This window comes from Aptenodytes forsteri, unplaced genomic scaffold (assembly GCF_000699145.1).
Source record: "Aptenodytes forsteri isolate BGI_AS27 unplaced genomic scaffold, ASM69914v1 Scaffold210, whole genome shotgun sequence".
Lineage (NCBI taxonomy): Eukaryota > Metazoa > Chordata > Aves > Sphenisciformes > Spheniscidae > Aptenodytes > Aptenodytes forsteri.
The window spans coordinates 929,705-949,226 of NW_008795137.1; the positions used below are offsets into that span (position 1 = coordinate 929,705).

At 39.9% G+C, this 19,522-nt stretch overlaps 1 protein-coding gene across 1 annotated transcript in view; it reads right to left on the bottom strand.

Annotated features, from left to right (window-relative positions):
• Positions 1 to 1,525: 1,525 nt before the first annotated feature.
• The window catches only part of CUNH6orf118 (chromosome unknown C6orf118 homolog), a 28,681-nt gene continuing 10,684 nt past the window's right edge, over positions 1,526 to 19,522 (bottom strand). Inside the window, 9 exon segments of the mRNA XM_019471851.1 lie at positions 1,526 to 1,577; positions 5,882 to 5,943; positions 6,917 to 6,970; positions 9,369 to 9,559; positions 12,945 to 13,033; positions 15,283 to 15,407; positions 16,665 to 16,719; positions 18,246 to 18,295; positions 18,583 to 18,705. Of these exon segments, the coding sequence (XP_019327396.1) occupies positions 1,526 to 1,577; positions 5,882 to 5,943; positions 6,917 to 6,970; positions 9,369 to 9,559; positions 12,945 to 13,033; positions 15,283 to 15,407; positions 16,665 to 16,719; positions 18,246 to 18,295; positions 18,583 to 18,705 (801 nt within the window).

Here is a 19,522-nt window from a genome sequence, read left to right on the forward strand (position 1 = left end):
CACCACCTGCTGACCGATGCCCAGCCAGTCCCCGAGCAGCGGCCCCCCAGGCCAGCTTTCCCCTAGTTTACATAGTGAGCATGTTGTCACATGGTATGGAATATCCCCTTGGCCAGTTCGGGTCAGCTGTCCTGGCTGTGCCCCCTCCCAGCTTCTTGTGCATCTCCAGCCCTCCCAGTCGGTAGAGCACGAGAAGCTGAAAAGTCCTTGACTGAGTGTAAGCACTACTTAGCAACAACTAAAACATCGGTATGTTATCAACATTATTTGCACGCTAAATCCAAAACACAGCACTATACCAGCTACTAGGAAGAAAATTAACTCTATCCCAGCCAAAACCAGGACACTTGGTTAAACTGGGATGTACAGTCTATGAGTCTCTTGGATTGAATGGCCCTTCAATGGATACAAATACATCCATTTGACACATTGACATCTCTAGGTTTGTCTTGCTTGCTGTGAAATGTGAATGTTCCCACATCCCCTTTCCATTTTGTACAGTCTATGAGTCTCTTGGATTGAATGGCCCTTCAATGGATACAAATACATCCATTTGACACATTGACATCTCTAGGTTTGTCTTGCTTGCTGTGAAATGTGAATGTTCCCACATCCCCTTTCCATTTGATTACTTATTAAGTTGAAAAAAAAGATTCCATTGTCACCAGGTGATCCTGCATGGGCCAAAATAAGATGTTCCTTTAGCATGGCTACATCTATGCAGGTGGTATAATCTGTCTCCTTCCTACTTTTTCTTCACATTCTTTCATAAAGATAAACAGAAACAATCCTCATAGCAAAAGTTTAATTATGGGTATTCACAACAACACCCTTTCCAGTTGAAAGGACTAGTTCTTTTCTTTGATCTGTTTTTTCAGGCTTTCTGCAAAATCAGGCATATGCTTCTACTTGATCTGAACCCGACTCATGTTTTCAAAAAAATTCTGCAGCCAGTCAGATTTCATAAAATGAAAGCCAAAATTTGGGGATTGTGAAAAGACTCACGTAAGCAATGTTCATATGCCAGTATGTACTACCATAATTCAAGGCCTGATTCAAGACCAGTATACGTATCTTATTTAGAAGATGCACCTTTGATTTATTTAAATAACTTCCACTTGTGAGTTCTGTCCTGAGAGTTTAATTAATACCTGCTGGTGCTCCCATAAGGAAAGAAGCCATGACTTTCCCATAAGGAAAGAAGCCAAGCAGTGTCTACTGAAAACTGTATAGAACAACACAGCTATTTAATATAAATATTACTAGCACTAGACATTTTCTAAAAATGTTATATGAAAATATCTTTATGCAGACAGTAGAGCTACCCACAATAATGTATGCAAAAATGAAATCACATTTCTGATTTTGAAATTGCATTATAATACTTGATTCTAAGGTCCAACAGTAGTTTTTCAAGCCTGGATTCCATTTGCACAACTTCAAGATGTTAAGAGTACATTTGAAGTGGTGAGTATTTATCTTCCTTTACTTCATCGCCCTTATTTTCTTCCGGATTCTCAGAAACTCATTCTTCATTTTCAGGTAACAAGACTCCCTCTATTAGCTTCCACACCTTCCTAAAAAACGTATAGCATACAACCAACACAATCACTGAGCAGAAACTGAGATCTAAGTCAGTGACAGCCAACACCCCAATGCAAACACAGGCAGCACTGGGGAGTCTTCCCATTATGAGCCATACAAAAGGAACTAAGACCAACTCATCTAACTTCAGGCATTTGAGGTTGCTTTTAGGGAAAGATTCATCTCCAGAGGATAATTCATCTTCCCTAGCATCTTGTTAGATGACTGAAATTTGTTGGAATGGATCTAGGCAGAAAGATACCATCCACCTGCCTGTTCTTCTCAACTGGATGCAACAGCTCTAGAACATAAAGATATGCTGTTCCCCTCTACAACTTTCTAAGGAACAGAGACCAAGAGAGACACCTTTTCTAGATCTGGTATTATGCACTGAAAGTAAAGATGTTTTATATCCATGGCACTGGTCCATAGGTTTCATAATGCTGAGTGTGGACATCATTGCTTCCACAGCATATCTTGCTTTCCTGTTGCTTTCCTTTCCTGCAGTGACTTAGGTAGGGATCAAATAGAGCTGTTAAGACCTGACAATAAATACAGGGTTTGCTTTTTTTTCCTCATAAATATTTACTCACATTCAAAAGAATGTATTTCATCACATTTTGTAGCTGTTTTCTAGCCACCTTCTACAAAGTCCTGAGAGAGACAGTTGACCAATACAAATGAGAACAGAAAGCTAAGTCCAAAAAGAATTTCACTACTTCCACCAGAGCTGTAGATTCAATCATCTAACCAGGTACGCAAATAAAACCATATGACTTAATCCATCTATTTACAGCTAAAAAATAGTGTTAAAACTTTTGTATTTTGAATATTTTTAATTTCTCAAATCAGCATTAAAATTAAGACGTTTTCCATCAGATAGCTGCTAAGCCTGAAGAAATCACATTTTTGCTGCAGAAACAGTAGAAACTTGGCTAAGTAAATTGTTTGCTGCAAATTTTTTATTTACCTGCAGACGCAGGCTAAATATTTGCCCCAATTCTCTGGACAATCTCTTAGCACCTGAGGGAAGCTTCTATTGTAGATATTAAATAAGTATTAATCCATGCTTTGCCTCTAATTAAATGTCATCTAAGTTATCTTATGTGCATTAAGGGCAAAGGATGATACAGTTTTGACTTCAGACAATCAGACGTCCTCCTTTAATTATGCCTCAAGATAGGCTTTGATTCAGAAATCTCATGCTACTGTTAATGTTTCAGTCTCCCTGATCTGTCCTGGAGAAAGAGAATAATCTCAGCTCTAGAAATGTGGTTCATAACATTGGGGGGGGAGGGGCAGAATTTTGGACATTCACTTTATAAAGCATCTTGTTATGCAAATATCCCAAGACAGTGTGCATCTTTAAAAGGTTTATACATAAGCTCTGCTGGAAGCAAAATGTAAGAGTCTTTCTGTTACATTTTTTAAAACATTTAGTGAGAGCGCTTCTGTAAGTATCCCAGGGCTGATTACTTTTAATAATTAACATCATACGAATGAGACTAATTAACCTTGTATTCAACTATATCTACTACTAATTACCTTGATGTTTTATTTCTAATAGCCTTTTGGCTGACCAATTATTCCACGTTAATAATGTTCCCAAATTTTAACTTTTCACAAAATACATCCTATTATCCTCTCAGACAGAACTGTACTTCGTTTTCTTCCAAGTTTGGTCTGTCAAATGACATTGACTTTTATCTATTAAGTTCCATACCTGACCTGCAGGTCATACAACTCTCATTTCAAAATCAAAGAAATACCAGACAGTAGGTTCATGCACAGTTCTGTAATTTCTAAGCAGATGCAAGTGTGATCATGTTTTATCATCCTGTTTGCACCTTTCCTGTTGTGCATGTTCTTAGACCATGAGCTATAAATATCTTTTTGAAGGGAAGGATCAAACGACTCTCCTATTCCTACAGGTCCTTTATGTCATCCTTACCACCTCAGCTACCCTGACTTATGTTCAGTTCCTGAAGGGAACGTAACTATCAGTAACCAACACACTTTCATGTAATTTTGCATATAATTTCATAATTGCCCATAAATTTCTAGATCTGTTAGCACTTGGCTCTGGCAAAGCAAGTCTTGCAAATTTAAGCAGGAGGCCAGATATATGCCATTGTCTAGTAAGTGCTCTCCATGCTGTTTGTGGGGAGACTGTTTATTTAGATTTCATGCTTCGCTTTACTGTTGTTCTCTTCTAATTCCTCCCCTCCCCCTCATTAAGCTTAATGAATGCATCCATCCAGGAAATTTTAACAACATGATATACAGTAACTTCATACCATAAAGCAGGTTACTCTCCATGTTCATGAAATTATCATATATTAGTGGTCTTAGATCATTAGGTAGCAGCTCCTGAATTGAGAGCTATTTGCACTGCCACCCTCTAACAAGAAAAGTCTAATGTAACTGTACATACCACCTTGTGAAATCTGACGTTGGCAATTCTCAACTTCATCAAAGAGCCATAAACAGTAAATTAACTGAAGCTTAACCTTGAGATTCCATAGACTCCTAGAATTCATCATTTTTCTATTTTAAGCTAAAAGTTAATTGAAAATCTTTATATCTCATAAGATCTGAGTTCAAGGTTCTTTTTTGCTAATACTCAAGTCTTCTTTGAAAAAAAAGATTTTCTTACTTTCCTAATACAATTTAAAGTAAAAATTTATGCCTGTGTCAGCAAATAAAACATACCCCCTTTAACACCAAATGTTGGCAATAAGATGAAAATGAAATCATTCTTTTCTATATTAATGGATCTTGTTCTTTGGAGTCTGTAAGTATCATTTTGGATTTTTACCAACAATCTTATAACTGTGCCTGAAAGTGTATAGCTCCCAGACAGACACAACAGGAACCTGCAGCGACTGTTCTGGGCCCTATGGCACAAAACACCACCTGCCATCTAAATTTGAGAAACCGTTCTCTTAGAGAGTGTTGTGTTATAACAACAGGAGACAACTCCATAATGTCTGCCTAATGTCTGAAAATCTAAAAGGCGGACCCAAAACACACTAAGGTCAGTGGGCCTTTCTGTGTGCTGCTCAGGCCTTTTACTAACCTGCGATGTCCACCTCCAGCTGATAGATTAAATCATTTGCATTACACGTGCAGATATAAACTAACAAATTAGGCATGCAGCAAACAGGAATTAAACTGATTGCAGCCTGCCACTACCTGATTTGCCTAGATGCAGTGATTTCTTATACCGATAAATTGTAGGTGCAAAAATGCCTGAGGACAATAGCAAGGCACATGAGTGAAAAGCTACCTTCTGTTCTGACAATAAACTAGACTTTTCAGCTATTTTATATATTTTTTTCAACTCATATGGAGCCTTAGTTATGGCTGACATTTGCTTAGTTTTTGTAAAACTGTATTGCAGGTATGAAAAGCAAACCTGTGAGCGGCACTACAAACTCGCAACCAACCTGAAGCTCTGCCACATATGTTGAAACCTATGCCTTTCTGCATATATGCATTTCATGGCATTAACAGTGGATCAATAAGTAGAGACAGCCTCTCTTCCATGCTGTTTCAGCTTGGATGGGTCCTCATCCAAGGCTTTGGAACATTAAAAACATAGCAAGAAAAAACAGTCTTGCGCTAAACCTAAATACTGAAAGCACCACAGCAACAAATATATTCAGTATTTACTTCTGACAGGCAGCATCAATAACCAAAGCTGCATGCTTTAACTTCCTAAAACATGTTATCTCAGATGCTTGAGATGACCCCATAATCTACCCCTTTCCAAAAAAAAAAAAAAAGTTTTTTATGTGAAACAAGTCTAGGAATCTCAAGCCAGTTCCCAACATAAAAAAAATTCTACTTCACAAAGAAGTTACCAAAACCGGCACTAGTGAGCGATGTCAGAACAGACAAGGGATTGAATTCCTCCACGTCAAGTGTGAAAAAACCATCAGCAGGACACTGTCAGAAAACTTACAAGGCTTCAACAAGTACCATAATGTGTCCATTCTGTTCCTAAATAAACAACTGAAGCAATCAGAGTTGTTAATCAAACACTATGCATAATTCCCATTGTTAATTTTTCTTATTTAACACTCTGGGCCATATTGAAGTCAAACCTATAATATCTGATTATGACTCCCAGCTGCTACTGTGTGTGCTCTACAACCAGCACTTGAACACTGCTGCTATTAATAATTAATCTGTCTTACTTTGACCTAGCAAGTTGTTACGACCAGCATTTCCATCACTCTAATACTTTCTGTGTAACCCCACTGACATAGATATTTGAACATTTCAGACTCACCTTTGATTTTCCTGAGTGATTCTCAATTTATCTAAAATTTCTGTGATATTTCCTTCAACTTCCTGTAAAAAAGACATAAATATTGAGAAACATTGAAATATACTTCAGTACATAAGAAAAAATCTGCAGTGATACATGTCTGATCAGCATTTAAAATACTCCAATACTTTTTACTCCATTAACCTTGACATAAATTATAGTAAGTAGTTCCTGTGTGACAGGAGTTTTAATTTAACACTACATCTCAAGTTACACATGTCTTTGAGTCTGACATAGAGCCTCACTTCTTGCCAGTTCTTGTACCCTGAGGGAAACCCAACAGACAGTAAAACCAGGTCTTACCATGTAAACAAGAAGGGTATTCATAGCATTGCTTTTGCTAAATCAATTACTTTGATACAAATGACTTGATTTTGTCTTTCAGCATACATGTCCATTTCTGGCTTTTAGATCGAGCTGCTAGACTCTGCTCGGATGCAAAGAGCTTCGTACTTCACATTTCACTAACATCTGAAATGATGCCTGCTCTTTCAGCTGCTAACACAGAGCTTCATACTTCAGAGTGTGCAGCAGAATATCATCTGAACCAAAGATTGTTTTATTCAAACTATTACTCACTTTTCTTCTCTCAAGACATCTGTTAGTCCCTATATTTTACAGAAGTGTTTCCAAGTTCTTCTTGCTGAGCTATTCCATGGATTTTATATGTTGGAGTTACCTACAACAGGCTCTTTTACCTCCTTCCAGTGCCTTCAGTACAGTTGGAAGCAGGGAGCTTTTGCAGCTTTGATTTACATATTTAGATCAAAGTACTCTAATAGCACTCCACGGTAGTTTAAAAAAAAAAAAAAAGAGGTGGAAATATATCCAGTACCTTTCAACTTTCTAGCTGGCAAAGCACAGCAGGCCTAATCTGGAACTTGCTGAAGCCAAAGAGCAGCTTTCCAGTGATTTGGGATTAGACCTAGTGAAGAAAACTCATGTATAAACTAGTTTGCATTATGCCTGAACCACAGTGGGTTCAAAGGAAATAACTTTTATTTGGCCTTGGAGAAACGTGTTTGATGAGTTGATTTTCCTAGTTTCAGCCTGAAAAGGCAATAACAGATCAGTTAAATTGTCACACAACATTCCAGCAAAAGCAAATGCATCAGACCCACTTATCTTTTTAAAAATGTAATCTGTGTGGGAAAGAACACGTTGTACTTATGTAGCATTATGAAATCATGTTTTTAAAAGAATATGGAAATGCACTAGTTTAATTAGATTGCTCTTCTTAAATGATAATGGGCTTGCCCTTTCAAATGAGGGGTTTTAAATGTTGAATTGCTGTTACAAATAGTAATAAAAACTCAGTAAGCCTACACAAGCATTCATTCAGCCAAAGTATGCTTGGAGGGCCAACTCTCCAATGGCCCGGAGGGGCCACTCCATTTTCCCTCATGGCTACTTAGGGAATATCAGAGGTTTACGTCCCTTGCTGATGTGGCGGTCTCCTGCTAGAACAACTATACAACATTGCCATCTGCTGACTGTCCTTTTTCATTACAGTACAGACACAGCCCAGCCCCAAAAAAAACCCACTCTAGAAACCAGCAATTTATATTTAAAGATCTTCTGAATATTCATATTTGTTTTAAAAAAGCAAAGAGAGGAACTTCTCAGAGTGGCTATTTTTTCAGAGGACCAGATTTCATATACTCATTTGTTATCATGCTGTGGGAGCATATCTTACAGAGCGTACGCAGGAACATTTCAGAAGGCACATGGAGCCTAAGATCTCCTGTTTGCCAGCAAAAAAAAAGGAAGTTGTCATGACCCATTGCTGCAATTCATTGGTTTAATATCTTGTTAACAGGTAAGTTTGTTAATTTAACCATGAGTTCACCTCCTCCCCCAAAGCTTTCTGATGCTGGAGGCCTGCTAATTGCTTTAGAAACAAGTGACAGACTTCTGTCTTGTACTCTTAGGTAGCAGTGCAAAGGGTTGGTTGAAAAATTTGGCAGGAAAAACAATGATTTTAAATATATCATTCAATTTAAAGGCAGTCAAGCATAGTACAAGAACACAATGGCTGTACCTATACCTGAACTGCTGAAGAGAGAAATACAGACTTTGGGCAATTTTTATGTTACGTGTTTTTCACAGGTTTTTTTCAGCTTTCCTGTGACTTTCTGGCAGCTCTGTTTTATTCTCAGTACTATTAATTAATTAATTTGATGTCCTGTCAACAGGTATAACTCTGCTTCAGGGGACAGAAAGTTTGGAGAAATGTTTGACCTTTTAGATGCTTAGCCAAACATAAGCTCTACATAAAGAACTGCTGTTTGCCCACCATTAAGAGTGACACATTATTCCCTATTCATGCTGACTGTACTTTTAGCATCTATTTAGCTGCATGAAATTACCTCCTCACTTCACACAGCTGGAACACTTACCGGCGTACCCAGTGACAAGGACAGGTTAAAAGTGCTTTTATTGAGATCATGTGCTATTTCTAACTGCACAACTGCCAGTAGAAAAGGAATACTGTTTTTAAATGCTGAATGCACTAATCCTGCAGAAATTTGCAAGCATCTAACTTTTATAGTTTAAGTGGTCCTCACACAGGCCACTCTCAGTATGCAAATTTTAGCACATAAACAAATCTCTGTAGGTTCTGTACCTTGGATTGCACAATATTCAATACAAGCCTGTCTCTCACTGTTTGCTTTGTACAACACCAATGGCAATGAGAGCTCAACCAATAATTACAAAATTAGCCTAGCTAATTACAAAAAACCCAAAGGTAATAACATTATTCTGTAAAGAAGTATTCATGTTAATATTTGTAATTTTATAAAAAATCAATTACTTGATATCAACAATCCATCATCGATCTCATTTTCAATCTAGACTTAAACCTGGCCTTCCTGTCTGTGTCTCAAATGTGTTCACAGCTATGGTCATTTATATACCCCAGTGAATAATCTGCAGTAATATTCAGTTATTTAAGCATCTAGAAATGGGATTTCAAAGGGAATCAGGCCTGTCCTATCTCTCCCCCTTTGAGGTTACTAGGCATTTCAGTATTCATTTCAAGGGTAGATGATGCCAACTTGGGATACTTGAAAATCCCACCCAGAACCATCCCATTCTCCAGGCCAAGAAATTCAACAGGCTAAAAATAATGAAGCTGTAGCTGTTTAATGTACATTTGATTACAAATCCCCAAACTCATAAAATGAATGCAGAAATAACCCCTATGTCTGTAGACCATCATCTGACACAGCGATGATCAACCTACAAGCCTCCTATTACAGGGTCAGAGGCTGGACACTGTGGTGGTCATCGAAGTGCCCAGACTAGGCACATATGTTCTCAGAGGAGAAAATAAAGACCGCTGAGTGTCAATCTCAGTGCTAAAGGGTCCATCATGGTAGTATCTGGACACCAGTACTTCTCGAGAAACCTTGCTAGGACATGTTTAGAATTAATGATTTCTTGCCTCTATTTCTTTAAGAGTGTTTTCCATGATATCCACTGTCCCAGCATGAACCATTGTTTCTTTCTTCTCAGGCTCTAGTATGTTCATTTCCTCCCCTTTATCGAGAACTTTACACCTCATAGATTCAAGCTGTTCAGAAACAGAAAGCGGTTTTTGTGCTATCCTCTTTGTCTCATGTCTGCTGCATGTTTCTGGAAGTATAAAAATACATGTACAATTTAAGGACAGAGCTGGAAGTGGAAAGCTAATTGGCATCCATAGTGCTTTCAGTAGGCATACCCAAGGACCAGCTTGAGTTAACCAAGCCAGGCCATACACACCAGGACTACCCACAACATTGCCCCCAGTTCAGCTGGTACACACACCCACCGTACCCCCACTTCATTTCCACCAGTCTGAATATTGGCACACGAGCTATGCCACTCACCTTTCCCAGTCACCCCAACCAAGGCCCTTTAGCACTTAATGCAAAAATACGGTCAGGCTCTAGATACAAGAGGAACACAACCAAGAGGAAATCACTGCATCCCGGCACGGAGAACAGATGACAGCATGCAAGGAGCAGAATAAATATGCTGTACTCCCTTAGGAGAGTCCAGAAAATGCACTTCAGAATTTTACAGGGCAACTTCACTGCCATCTCGCTCACTCACCTCACTAAAACAAGTCAGTAACGTGATCCTACAAGATCCTACATGGCCAGCTCACACTCCTGCCCAGCTAGGGTCTTATTTGAGTCAAAGACTTTTTCAGCTTTTCACAGCTTGTCAGTGAGCTCATCTGCAGCCTGTCAGTGTCCGTGCTGCTGCAGCCAGAGCTGTATTATGGGGCCTTGCCAGCTCCTCATCTAGGGAATGAGGGGAGCTACATGCACAGACTAATAGTGCCCCTCACTCCAAGGGTCTGGACTAATACAAATAAACTACTTTCTTCCCTGGTGACAGTGCAGCTCAAGGTCATGCTGTTTTATCTGTCTCCCACACCTTGGTTCACCTCGGTATTTGTCCACAAGGGAAGCTATGGAAAGCGGAGCAACCAGAAAAGATGCCAGGGTGCAGGGTTACACCTCTGAGGCTCTGCGGTTGCAGAGCAGGCAGAGAGGGGAAGGTAGGAAGGAGGAAGACACCAGTGAAGGGAGTGAGAACAGGATGAGGATGAACTGGTCTGTCTCTGCTGTGTGAGAGCTCCTAATGGTGCAGCCTGGCTTGTCTGACTGGTGCAGTGAGCAGGTCAAGAAAATCCTGATGACTCAGGGGCTGCCCTGGAGCTGGGAGGAGATTTCGGAGCCCACAGTAGTTCATTAGCCACATTTGCAACATAACGACTTTGTGCCACGCTGTCAGATTCAGGACTAGGTCACTGTGTTGGGTAATGACAACGTTTCAACGATTAAAAACTGCCTGTTGTGATCCCAGGACACCTAAAATTCCTACTCTCCAAGCAGCTTGTCATGGGCAGCCAACCGCCCTCTGCCTCCCTCTGGTCTACAGTGCAGTATCAGTGTGTAGTCAATAGGTCCAGTGAGAGCCAACAGCTTTGATGAAAAGCGAGGCAGGCTGGAGGAAGAGAGTGTGAGCCCAGCTTGAGTTATGCACTGCCTCATGTGGGGAAATTGCCTGACTGTGCTTCCTGCTGCTCCCCGTCCCAGGGGCTAATGGCCACTAGCTTCTCAAAAACCCTGTCCTTCCGTGTGAGTCACTTAAAATGATAAAGAGCATATCCCCACTCTGTGGATCAGGATAGCTACTGGTCCTGGAAGGACCTTGCAGAAATGCTACCTGGAGAGAAGGAAATAATGCCTTCTTTTTTAGAAAAGATTAAGAAAACATTTTATTCAATTTTAAAAAATAATCAGCTCTCCATTTTTTCCTCTGGGAAAACTGTAAAGTTCTCATTTCCAGTTAACTTGGATTGAACACTTTTTTAATTGCTTAGCACCCCACCTTACAAAAAAAAAAAAACAAAAAAATCCCCAACAAATAATATTTGCAGAGCCTTGTTCCCTATAGTGCCAGCACACATTAGCACATTTGGCCCAAATTTCTTGGCTTGGGCTTCTAAATACAGCTGTAACACAAAAGAAGAACAGCAACATTTACATCTTTCTGACTTGGATGGTTTGGATTCCTCAATGTGTAATTGAGGAAGGTAGGGAGGGAAAGTTTGAGGTTAACTGAGTAAGCATTTTTAAATTAGTACCTGGTAGGGAGGAGAAGGGGAGAAACATTTACCCATTGTTTAAATGTCTTTTAGCTCATTTTATGCAAAACCATTCCTCAGATATGCCTTGGCCTGGAGACTTCTGGTTGTTTTATTCATTAGTCCTGCGGGAGACCCAGAGCCAATGACTGATTTTATGGGTTTTTTAGTGGTTGGCTGCAAAGCTCTCGAATTCAAAACCTGTACCGTGCTGTAGAAACAAACATTATCAGGGCAGCTGCATTCAGGCATACATTCATAGACGGGAAGACAGTTACACTAGGGAGAAATTTGGGACAGTTTAATTGCCAAGGGGGAAAAAAAAAAAAGCAAAAGCTGGTTTGATTGTTCAAATGTTGTTCCTATTGAAGGTGTGTTTGTAAAAGTGAGTTAGAGGCCAGTGATAGCTGCCCATGGTGAAGCTAACAACTACCCACAGCCTGGTGCAGGACACTAGGACACCGAGACACTGCACAGAAAGCAGATTTAGATCTTCCTCTTTCCTCAACGAGGAAATGCAGAAGGCATTTTATATCACCACTTAAACAGCTATTTCCTTATTTACCACATTATAATTTGCTAACTGGTGTGTTCTCATGCTCTGGAAGAAAACTGTGCTTTGAGTACAGGTTTTCAATAAAGGCATAAAATGCAGGTATATTACAGTCAGACTAGTTATACTATACTCTACCCTGATAGCATTTCACGGGATTTCCCAGTTCATCATCAGTCAGCTTTTCTTTCTGCTCTTCCACAACCTTCCAGATTTATGTATTTTATCTTACTCAAAGGTTCTGATCCAGATCCCACTGATCAAAGGCCTTATCCAAAGACACTCCCTTCTTGAGCAGTACATAAATAGACTGTAAACCTCATTGCTGTTACTGAACCAAAGTACCCAGCAAGCATCCAAGAGGCACTGGACTATTGTGTGGATAACTAGAGCATCCAGGACTGATACAGTGAATGCTGAAAAGAAGCTTAGGAAGGGCACATGAAAGCACGTGACTCAGGGCTTAACCTACTCATGATAAGCATGAAATCCAGTTATCACATTTCTGCCAGCCGAAGGGTTTCATGTACCATCCCCTGAGACATCTTTAACACACCAGAGTGCTGTGACTCTGACAGTGACAGAATCAGTCACAGACTCAGAGACGATTTGGCAGTTTCCTAGGCTTCTTCAGCATTAGAAAGTCTCCCACTGACATCTACTGGTTTCAGATAAGGCCAGGAGTGAAAGAAATATAAGAAAGATGTTATGCGCTTGATTTCATTAGATGTCAGCATATTTTATTCATACTAAGAGGAAAAATCTCAACAGCTGAGGTAATTTTTGGTTGGTTTTCCTTCCGACCCTTTAGAAGACCTTATTACCATAATTTGTGCCACATTTCTTTTCTGCTTGACTCAGCACTGTCCTGCACTGGCTCATCTGTGGCACCATTTCTAATTCAGTCTTCGGTCTAGAATAGAACAAAAGAGAACAACAGTTTCACAAATATCTTTTCAAGATCATATACAAAGTTAGATGTGAGTAAATAGTTGTTACATATAATGATGATTATTACACATGTCCAGAGGCCAAATGTTGCTCTAACAGGGCATAGAGCAAATTCAAGCTCACTGAATTACAGCAAAGTGACCCCAGGTCTGAATGCTGGGTGATACAAAGGAGAGAAGAATTGACTCTCTGTGAAGAGCTAACAGGATTCAAACAATCACCCTCTACTTCATTAAAACTGCAACTTCTTTTTGTAAGAGGGGAAACTTCTTGTTCACTGAATGAAAATACTGAAGCTATTACACATTACTTACACACATAGATATCACAATAACATAAGTGGATGGCTTAGTTCTTTGCATATACTTCAGTAGTCTTATTTCCCCTCTCCTCATCAGATCTCAAAAATCCTACCAGATATTCTAACATCTACTAACCAATGTTCTTTTAAAAAATACATCAGTCTTGTACGAAAATCTTTTCCTCTGCCCACCCTTCAAGGATGGTTTCCCTATACAAAGAAGGGACTACACATGGTCCATGGCAAGAGGAAAAATTCAGTCTTAGGCTCCCAGTAGCAACTAATGTATGCAAATAACTCAGATTTTCATTGTTAGTTTTCATGCAAAGCTAGAAAGTTGTAATTAGGATAGCGCAAGTTCCTAGACTTCTCTGGAAACAGATTGGTATCCAGAACTGAACAGTCTTATAGGGTATTGATTTTTTATACTTTTAGCTGTCAAATCGCTCAAGATGATCCTTTAGATCATTCTAGGATGTTTATGATTATTCCCTTTCAGCCCTTTGGCAGAAGACAAAATGTCATATTTTTTCCCCTTTACCTCTAAAATATTTATAAAAGCTTGCACAAAAATCAATCTCTGTAGCCTAGATAAAATTTGCATATGCGTGCTCTATAAATATTCCACACTATGCTCCCGATCCATCTTAAATTCATGCCAGTTTGACTTTATCCCATGGTAACACATTATCTAAAATATATAAAAGCTTGCACAAAAATCAATCTCTGTAGCCTAGATAAAATTTGCATATGCGTGCTCTATAAATATTCCACACTATGCTCCCGATCCATCTTAAATTCATGCCAGTTTGACTTTATCCCATGGTAACACATTATGAATTCTCTGTCTGTAGACAAGTATAGACGTGTAGAGTACTGGGCCACTGTTAATTATCTTTGTTTACACTAGCAGAACTAGTGAACATGAGTCTCTTTCACATTCCAGTATCTTAACTGCAGAATCATCCAAACTACGTTTCAAAAGCACAGTGTAAATATTGTAATGTGTACACGCAAAATACACTGGAAACTACAATTGCAAAGACATAAAAGACCTCTTAAGTCATCTAGTCTAGTTAGAGTAACATTTATAAGAAAAAAGGATGGGTAAGAAGGGGAACCAGCAGCTTAGTGAAAGAGTGACTTCTTAATTCTTCAGGTTCAGACAGTGGAGGTGGCAAGAACAGGAAAGTTGGTAGGTAAAATCTCCTGCTAGGACAGCTTTCAAGCCTAAAGGTTAGAGCTCTAGAGTAAAACAACCATATGGTCAAACACTGAGGGTAGCAAGTCAGATCAGAGCTTGGAGCAACAGTAAGGAGATCTGGAAGCTGTGATATAAAATATCGGGAGCACGCAACAGAGGCATGGAAACACTGGGTCAGTCCAAAGAAGACAAGGAGCCTCAGAAAGTCTGAGAATAAGCTAATCAAAATAAGGAAGCCAAATCAAGTCCTGTCTTAGAGGTCAGGACACAAGCAATTGAAAGCACAGGCTTTGTTGTCTCCATAATGGGGAACAAAGCCAACGTCCCAGTAAAAGCGACACAGTCTGAAATTTAACAATGCAGGCTGCAGTCTGTGTGGTCAGGAGACTTCTCTGTGATGACATAAGCTTTTTGGTGGGGGTCACTTGGGAATGGCAAAAGAAAGCCTTTGTCCTTCTCAGAGCTAAACCATGTCTCCCAGTGTGATTGGTACAAAAGATGGGGCGGGGGGGCAGAAATCAAAAACAAGATATTAAGAAAGGAGAAAGATTTTTGCCTAGAACAGGCCATCCACAGGGTCTGATCCTTTGGCCTTGCCTCCAAGACCTGACATTTTAAAAACTTCAAGAACTCTATTTACTTGTTTCTGCTTTATCCCATCTACCCAGTTGCTGCTAGAGGGGTTGACAGCATTTGCAACACTTACTCTTTGTTTCTTTCCAGAGCAGTACTGGCTTTCTTCATGAGAACTTGTACATCTTTCCTGAGTGCCTGTATTTTTGGAGCCTTTGAAGGCTTTGTCTCCATCCCTTTGACCTGAGCCTTCAGAGCCTATGAGAATGCATGAAAAAGAGTAAAATGTGAAGTCATGTAATTGAATATTTATTTCCTTTGCTACAGGTTCTGGCACCATTTTTAAAATTACATTTTCAGTAAAATTCAGTTCTGATGAAAACTTCTGAATGAGCTGCTTGTGAGACTAAGAGCTAATATGGCCAGACATGAACAAAAAATACCCTATGGCAGGTTTTAGTCACTCAAAGTTCTTTCCATTTGTAAATAGATTAAAGGTTTGTTACAGATAAAAAAGAATATGGATGATTCCCTCTGTGTGTCACAGCCAGTAAATATGAAGACTCAGACTCATGCAAACCCCTTGCTTTTGGACAATCCTTTCAGGTGTTTTACCATTGAGCGGTGTGTAGTAACACACACCCTAGACAAAGCACTTATGCTGTCAACAGTGCCACATTCATCATTACCTTTCATTTTCATTTCAACAGATTGTCAATACCACACAGGAGCTCCCAGGCTCAATGCTAAAGAAAGTGGATAACTAGGGTGAAATCCTCAGAGCAAATCCAAAGGATTGGCTCTGGGTCGATGGAGAACACTGGCTTAAAAAGCTGTCAGGAGCGGAAGGGGCTAGTTTTGGAGTAGGGAAGGTAAAAAGGGGAAGAATACAAAAGGGTCAGATAGAGAAAGGGGCAAGGACTGACAGGTCCAGGCTGGGTTGAAATGGGGTCTTGTGCCATGGGCAGGGTAGGAAGAGGCTCCAGGGGGGCTGGGCAGGGCCAGTCAGGGATGGCTCGGCCCTCAGGGCTTGACATCTCCTCTGTGCTCCCCTTCTACTTCCATAGTGGAGCACACCTTTCCTGGTGCCTCTTCCTTTTGCCAGAAGTAAGATGTCACTGGTGGGAGAGGCCGGTGGAAGGGGTGTGTGGCACTACTCCTGGCAGCCTGAGGCCTATGTCACCCTCTGTACAGCAGCACTTCTGCAGTAAAGCTGGCACAAAGCCTGATGTGGCCCTACCAAAGAGGAGACAGAAGGACAATAGGTTTGATACTTTGGAAATCCAGCACAGACTCTTCAGCCAATGCTCTGCTCTTTCTGTAGCCGTTGCTGTCTCAGATTTCTCTACTGTGAGTTGCTCCTACAGAAACTGTTGTAAGCAATGAAGCAAAGGACGAGCACTAGATTTCCTATGCCAATGATAAGTTCAGGAAGTGCCAATACCTGACTTCAAATACTTAATTTATCTGTAACATCACCAAGGAAAGGAGCTAATATTGACAAGCAAATACTACCTTGTACTGTGTTATAGGCAGAGAGTCCAGAAACATCATGTACAGCTCATACTCACTAAATAAATTGAGAGGAAAAACAACCATCAAAATTGTTTAACACTGTCCAGAGATTACAGATTCTTGTTTCAGTTTGGCTCCAGGAAAATCATACCTTTTGTGCTGTGACAGAAGGTTTACTTCTGCTACCACACATGGGTTTGTTCAAAACCCAGAGGTGATCATTTGGATTTTGACTATGCAAATGTCATTCTCAGCACAGTTCACTTACCCAACTAGCTCCTCTTCCTCAAGGATTTCTTGCTTGTAATGCCTGCCCCCTCTTCCCTTCTCTTGCCTACAAATGCTGGATTTTAGTGAGTAATTATTTTGTCAACAAATATGGAGGAATGACTTTTTCTCCTCTCAGTTATTACTGGGACAGTCAATGTAGATTTTCTACCATCACTAGCACCACATCACAGTGTACAGAATCAGAGTGCAACTTCATTTTTTGCCTATAACGTTTTAGTTGTGTTCCACATGCAAATCACTGTCCTAAGTGCCCAAGAGAATAAACAAACAGATTTGGTCCTCAAATAAAGGTTTTCAAGTGTCATCCTTCAGCATAGTGAAAAATCAAAAGGAAAAAAAGAATAGGAAACTGCCTCATAAGTCAGATAAGAATTATCACTCCTCACGTGTAACTGTCAAAGTGAGAGGTGGAAAAATAATTCACCAGTAGGTTACAGACTGATTTTTGTTTTTCCGCCAAACATTTTAATGATTTTAGAAATAGGGCTAGAGTTTCAGAAAAAAAGTTAGTGAAGGCTGGGGTTTTGGTTTGTGGGGTTTTTTTAGTAATGCTTTTATCAAAGTGCCTAAGTGGTAGCCAGATGTTTGGTGTCTGTTTGTGTAACTCACACAGCACATTAGGGGAAACCTGGGAAAGAACTCATATGTCTTTCCCAAACGCTGTCTGCTCTTCTCTCCTGACCATACAGAGACATTTGAGCAAGCGCAAATGTAAGTATTGCATGTGATGCTGCTGTCTCGTAACCTAGGGGACACTGCAGGAAGCAAAAGTCATGGCTTGCTGCTATATGGTTAATTAAAAGGCATAAAGTCACAGTAGGAATACTGGGGCACATGCAAGGGCTTGTTGTCTCACCAGTAGGGCCAGAAGCAGAACTGGGAATGCCCTAAAGACAAAATCACATGGGTTTTAGAGCCATGCAGTTTAGTTTGCTGGTCAGCCATAAAAAAAAAAAATGAGGGAAACACTTAACAAACACACACAGTCACAGCCCTAATTTGAATGAATGAAAGCAGTGACTGAAAACTTAGCCTGCTCCTGAACCACTGAATATAAGCAATTTCCAATTCACCTTTCTCCCCAGTGCTATTTCCTCCAGTCTTGTGGCCTTTGCATCTGCAGATGATTTGCAGAGGTGTGCAATTCCTTGTGATTTCTCCTTTCTCCATTAACACGATGATGCTTATGGATGGAAATGGTGTCAGCTCAAATCACTGAGCAGACTGGAAACCAACTTTCTATAGAGGCCTATCTCTTAACACTTCTATTCTCTGCTCTTGTTTGCTTACCTGTGTACAGTGGGAGAAGGAGCAAAAATGAGGAAGAAACCAGCCATCGCCTTTGAGAACACAGGTGATTAAATAAAAAAAAACAAATGATGCTATGAGCCCATGAAGTTTGTTAGGTATGTTTGATCTTAACATGTGAGCAAGGAGGCAGAGAAAAGTCTCCTGAAGAATATAAATCCCCAGGAGAATCACTTTCCTCACTGTAGCTAAAAAGGGTTAAATGTCTCAGATGCACTGAGAAAAAAATTGGCAAAGGGCCCTGGGAAATAATGCATTTAAAACAATAGTTAAGGTACATTTAGCTTATGTTGTGCTAAAGCTTAGGAATATTTCTTACCTTAATTTCTGTCAGAATATCACCAAATATCAGAGAGCTGTTGCATATATTTTCAAATACTTCCTCAACAACCTGTAGTTGCTTGAAATGGAGGGGATCACAGCCACAGATTTTCTGGAGCTCCTGTGCAATCATCAGAATGAACAGCTACATACCCACATGTGCAGAAGGTATTCTAAAATAGTTACTGTCAGAATGTATTACTTTATTCAAGTTCATGCCATTTCTCCTGACAGTATGCAGTACGAAATATCATGAGAATCCAGATCAAGTCTCGGTCATAGCATGAATTCTGTATTTCAATCAGTAAGAAGAAAGCTCACATTCAACAAGACAGGATGTACTAATCATTGAAAAGACTAGTAGAAAACAAAGACGACACAGATTTGTGTGGCAGAAGACAATTACTACATTACACCTCAACTTAGTGTTGAATATCTTGCTTACATCTTTACAGCCAATCCTTCCATAATTATAAGTTAGTCTGTCTATCTCTACTGACTTCAACAGATCATCTCCAGGTTTGGAAGAAGCAGCCCTTGGAACATGTTGCATCCCTTAAAGCAACTGTTAGCTCAGAGAGACGTAATTAATATATAAATAACCTGAGAAACCCTAGCTAAGGAATACAACAGTTAAAATCTTACACTTATGATCTCATGGTTATATGTACCAGCTCTGAGTAATAAACCTAGAAGAGAGAAAGGAAGGGTCTCTTAGGCAACCTGTGCTACTTCGTCTGACATGGGAACTTTTTCTCTAGAGTGCTGCTGGCCTCACTTCAAAGTGTTCTGTTCCTAAGATTAACTTTTTCACAACAAGCCTCTTAGGCAGATAATAGACCATGGCAGTTTTTCACTTTGTGAATATCCTTGTTTCAAACCAAGGCTGATAGAAATTTTGACCATTTAATCAAAGGGCAAAGATTACCATCACTGCT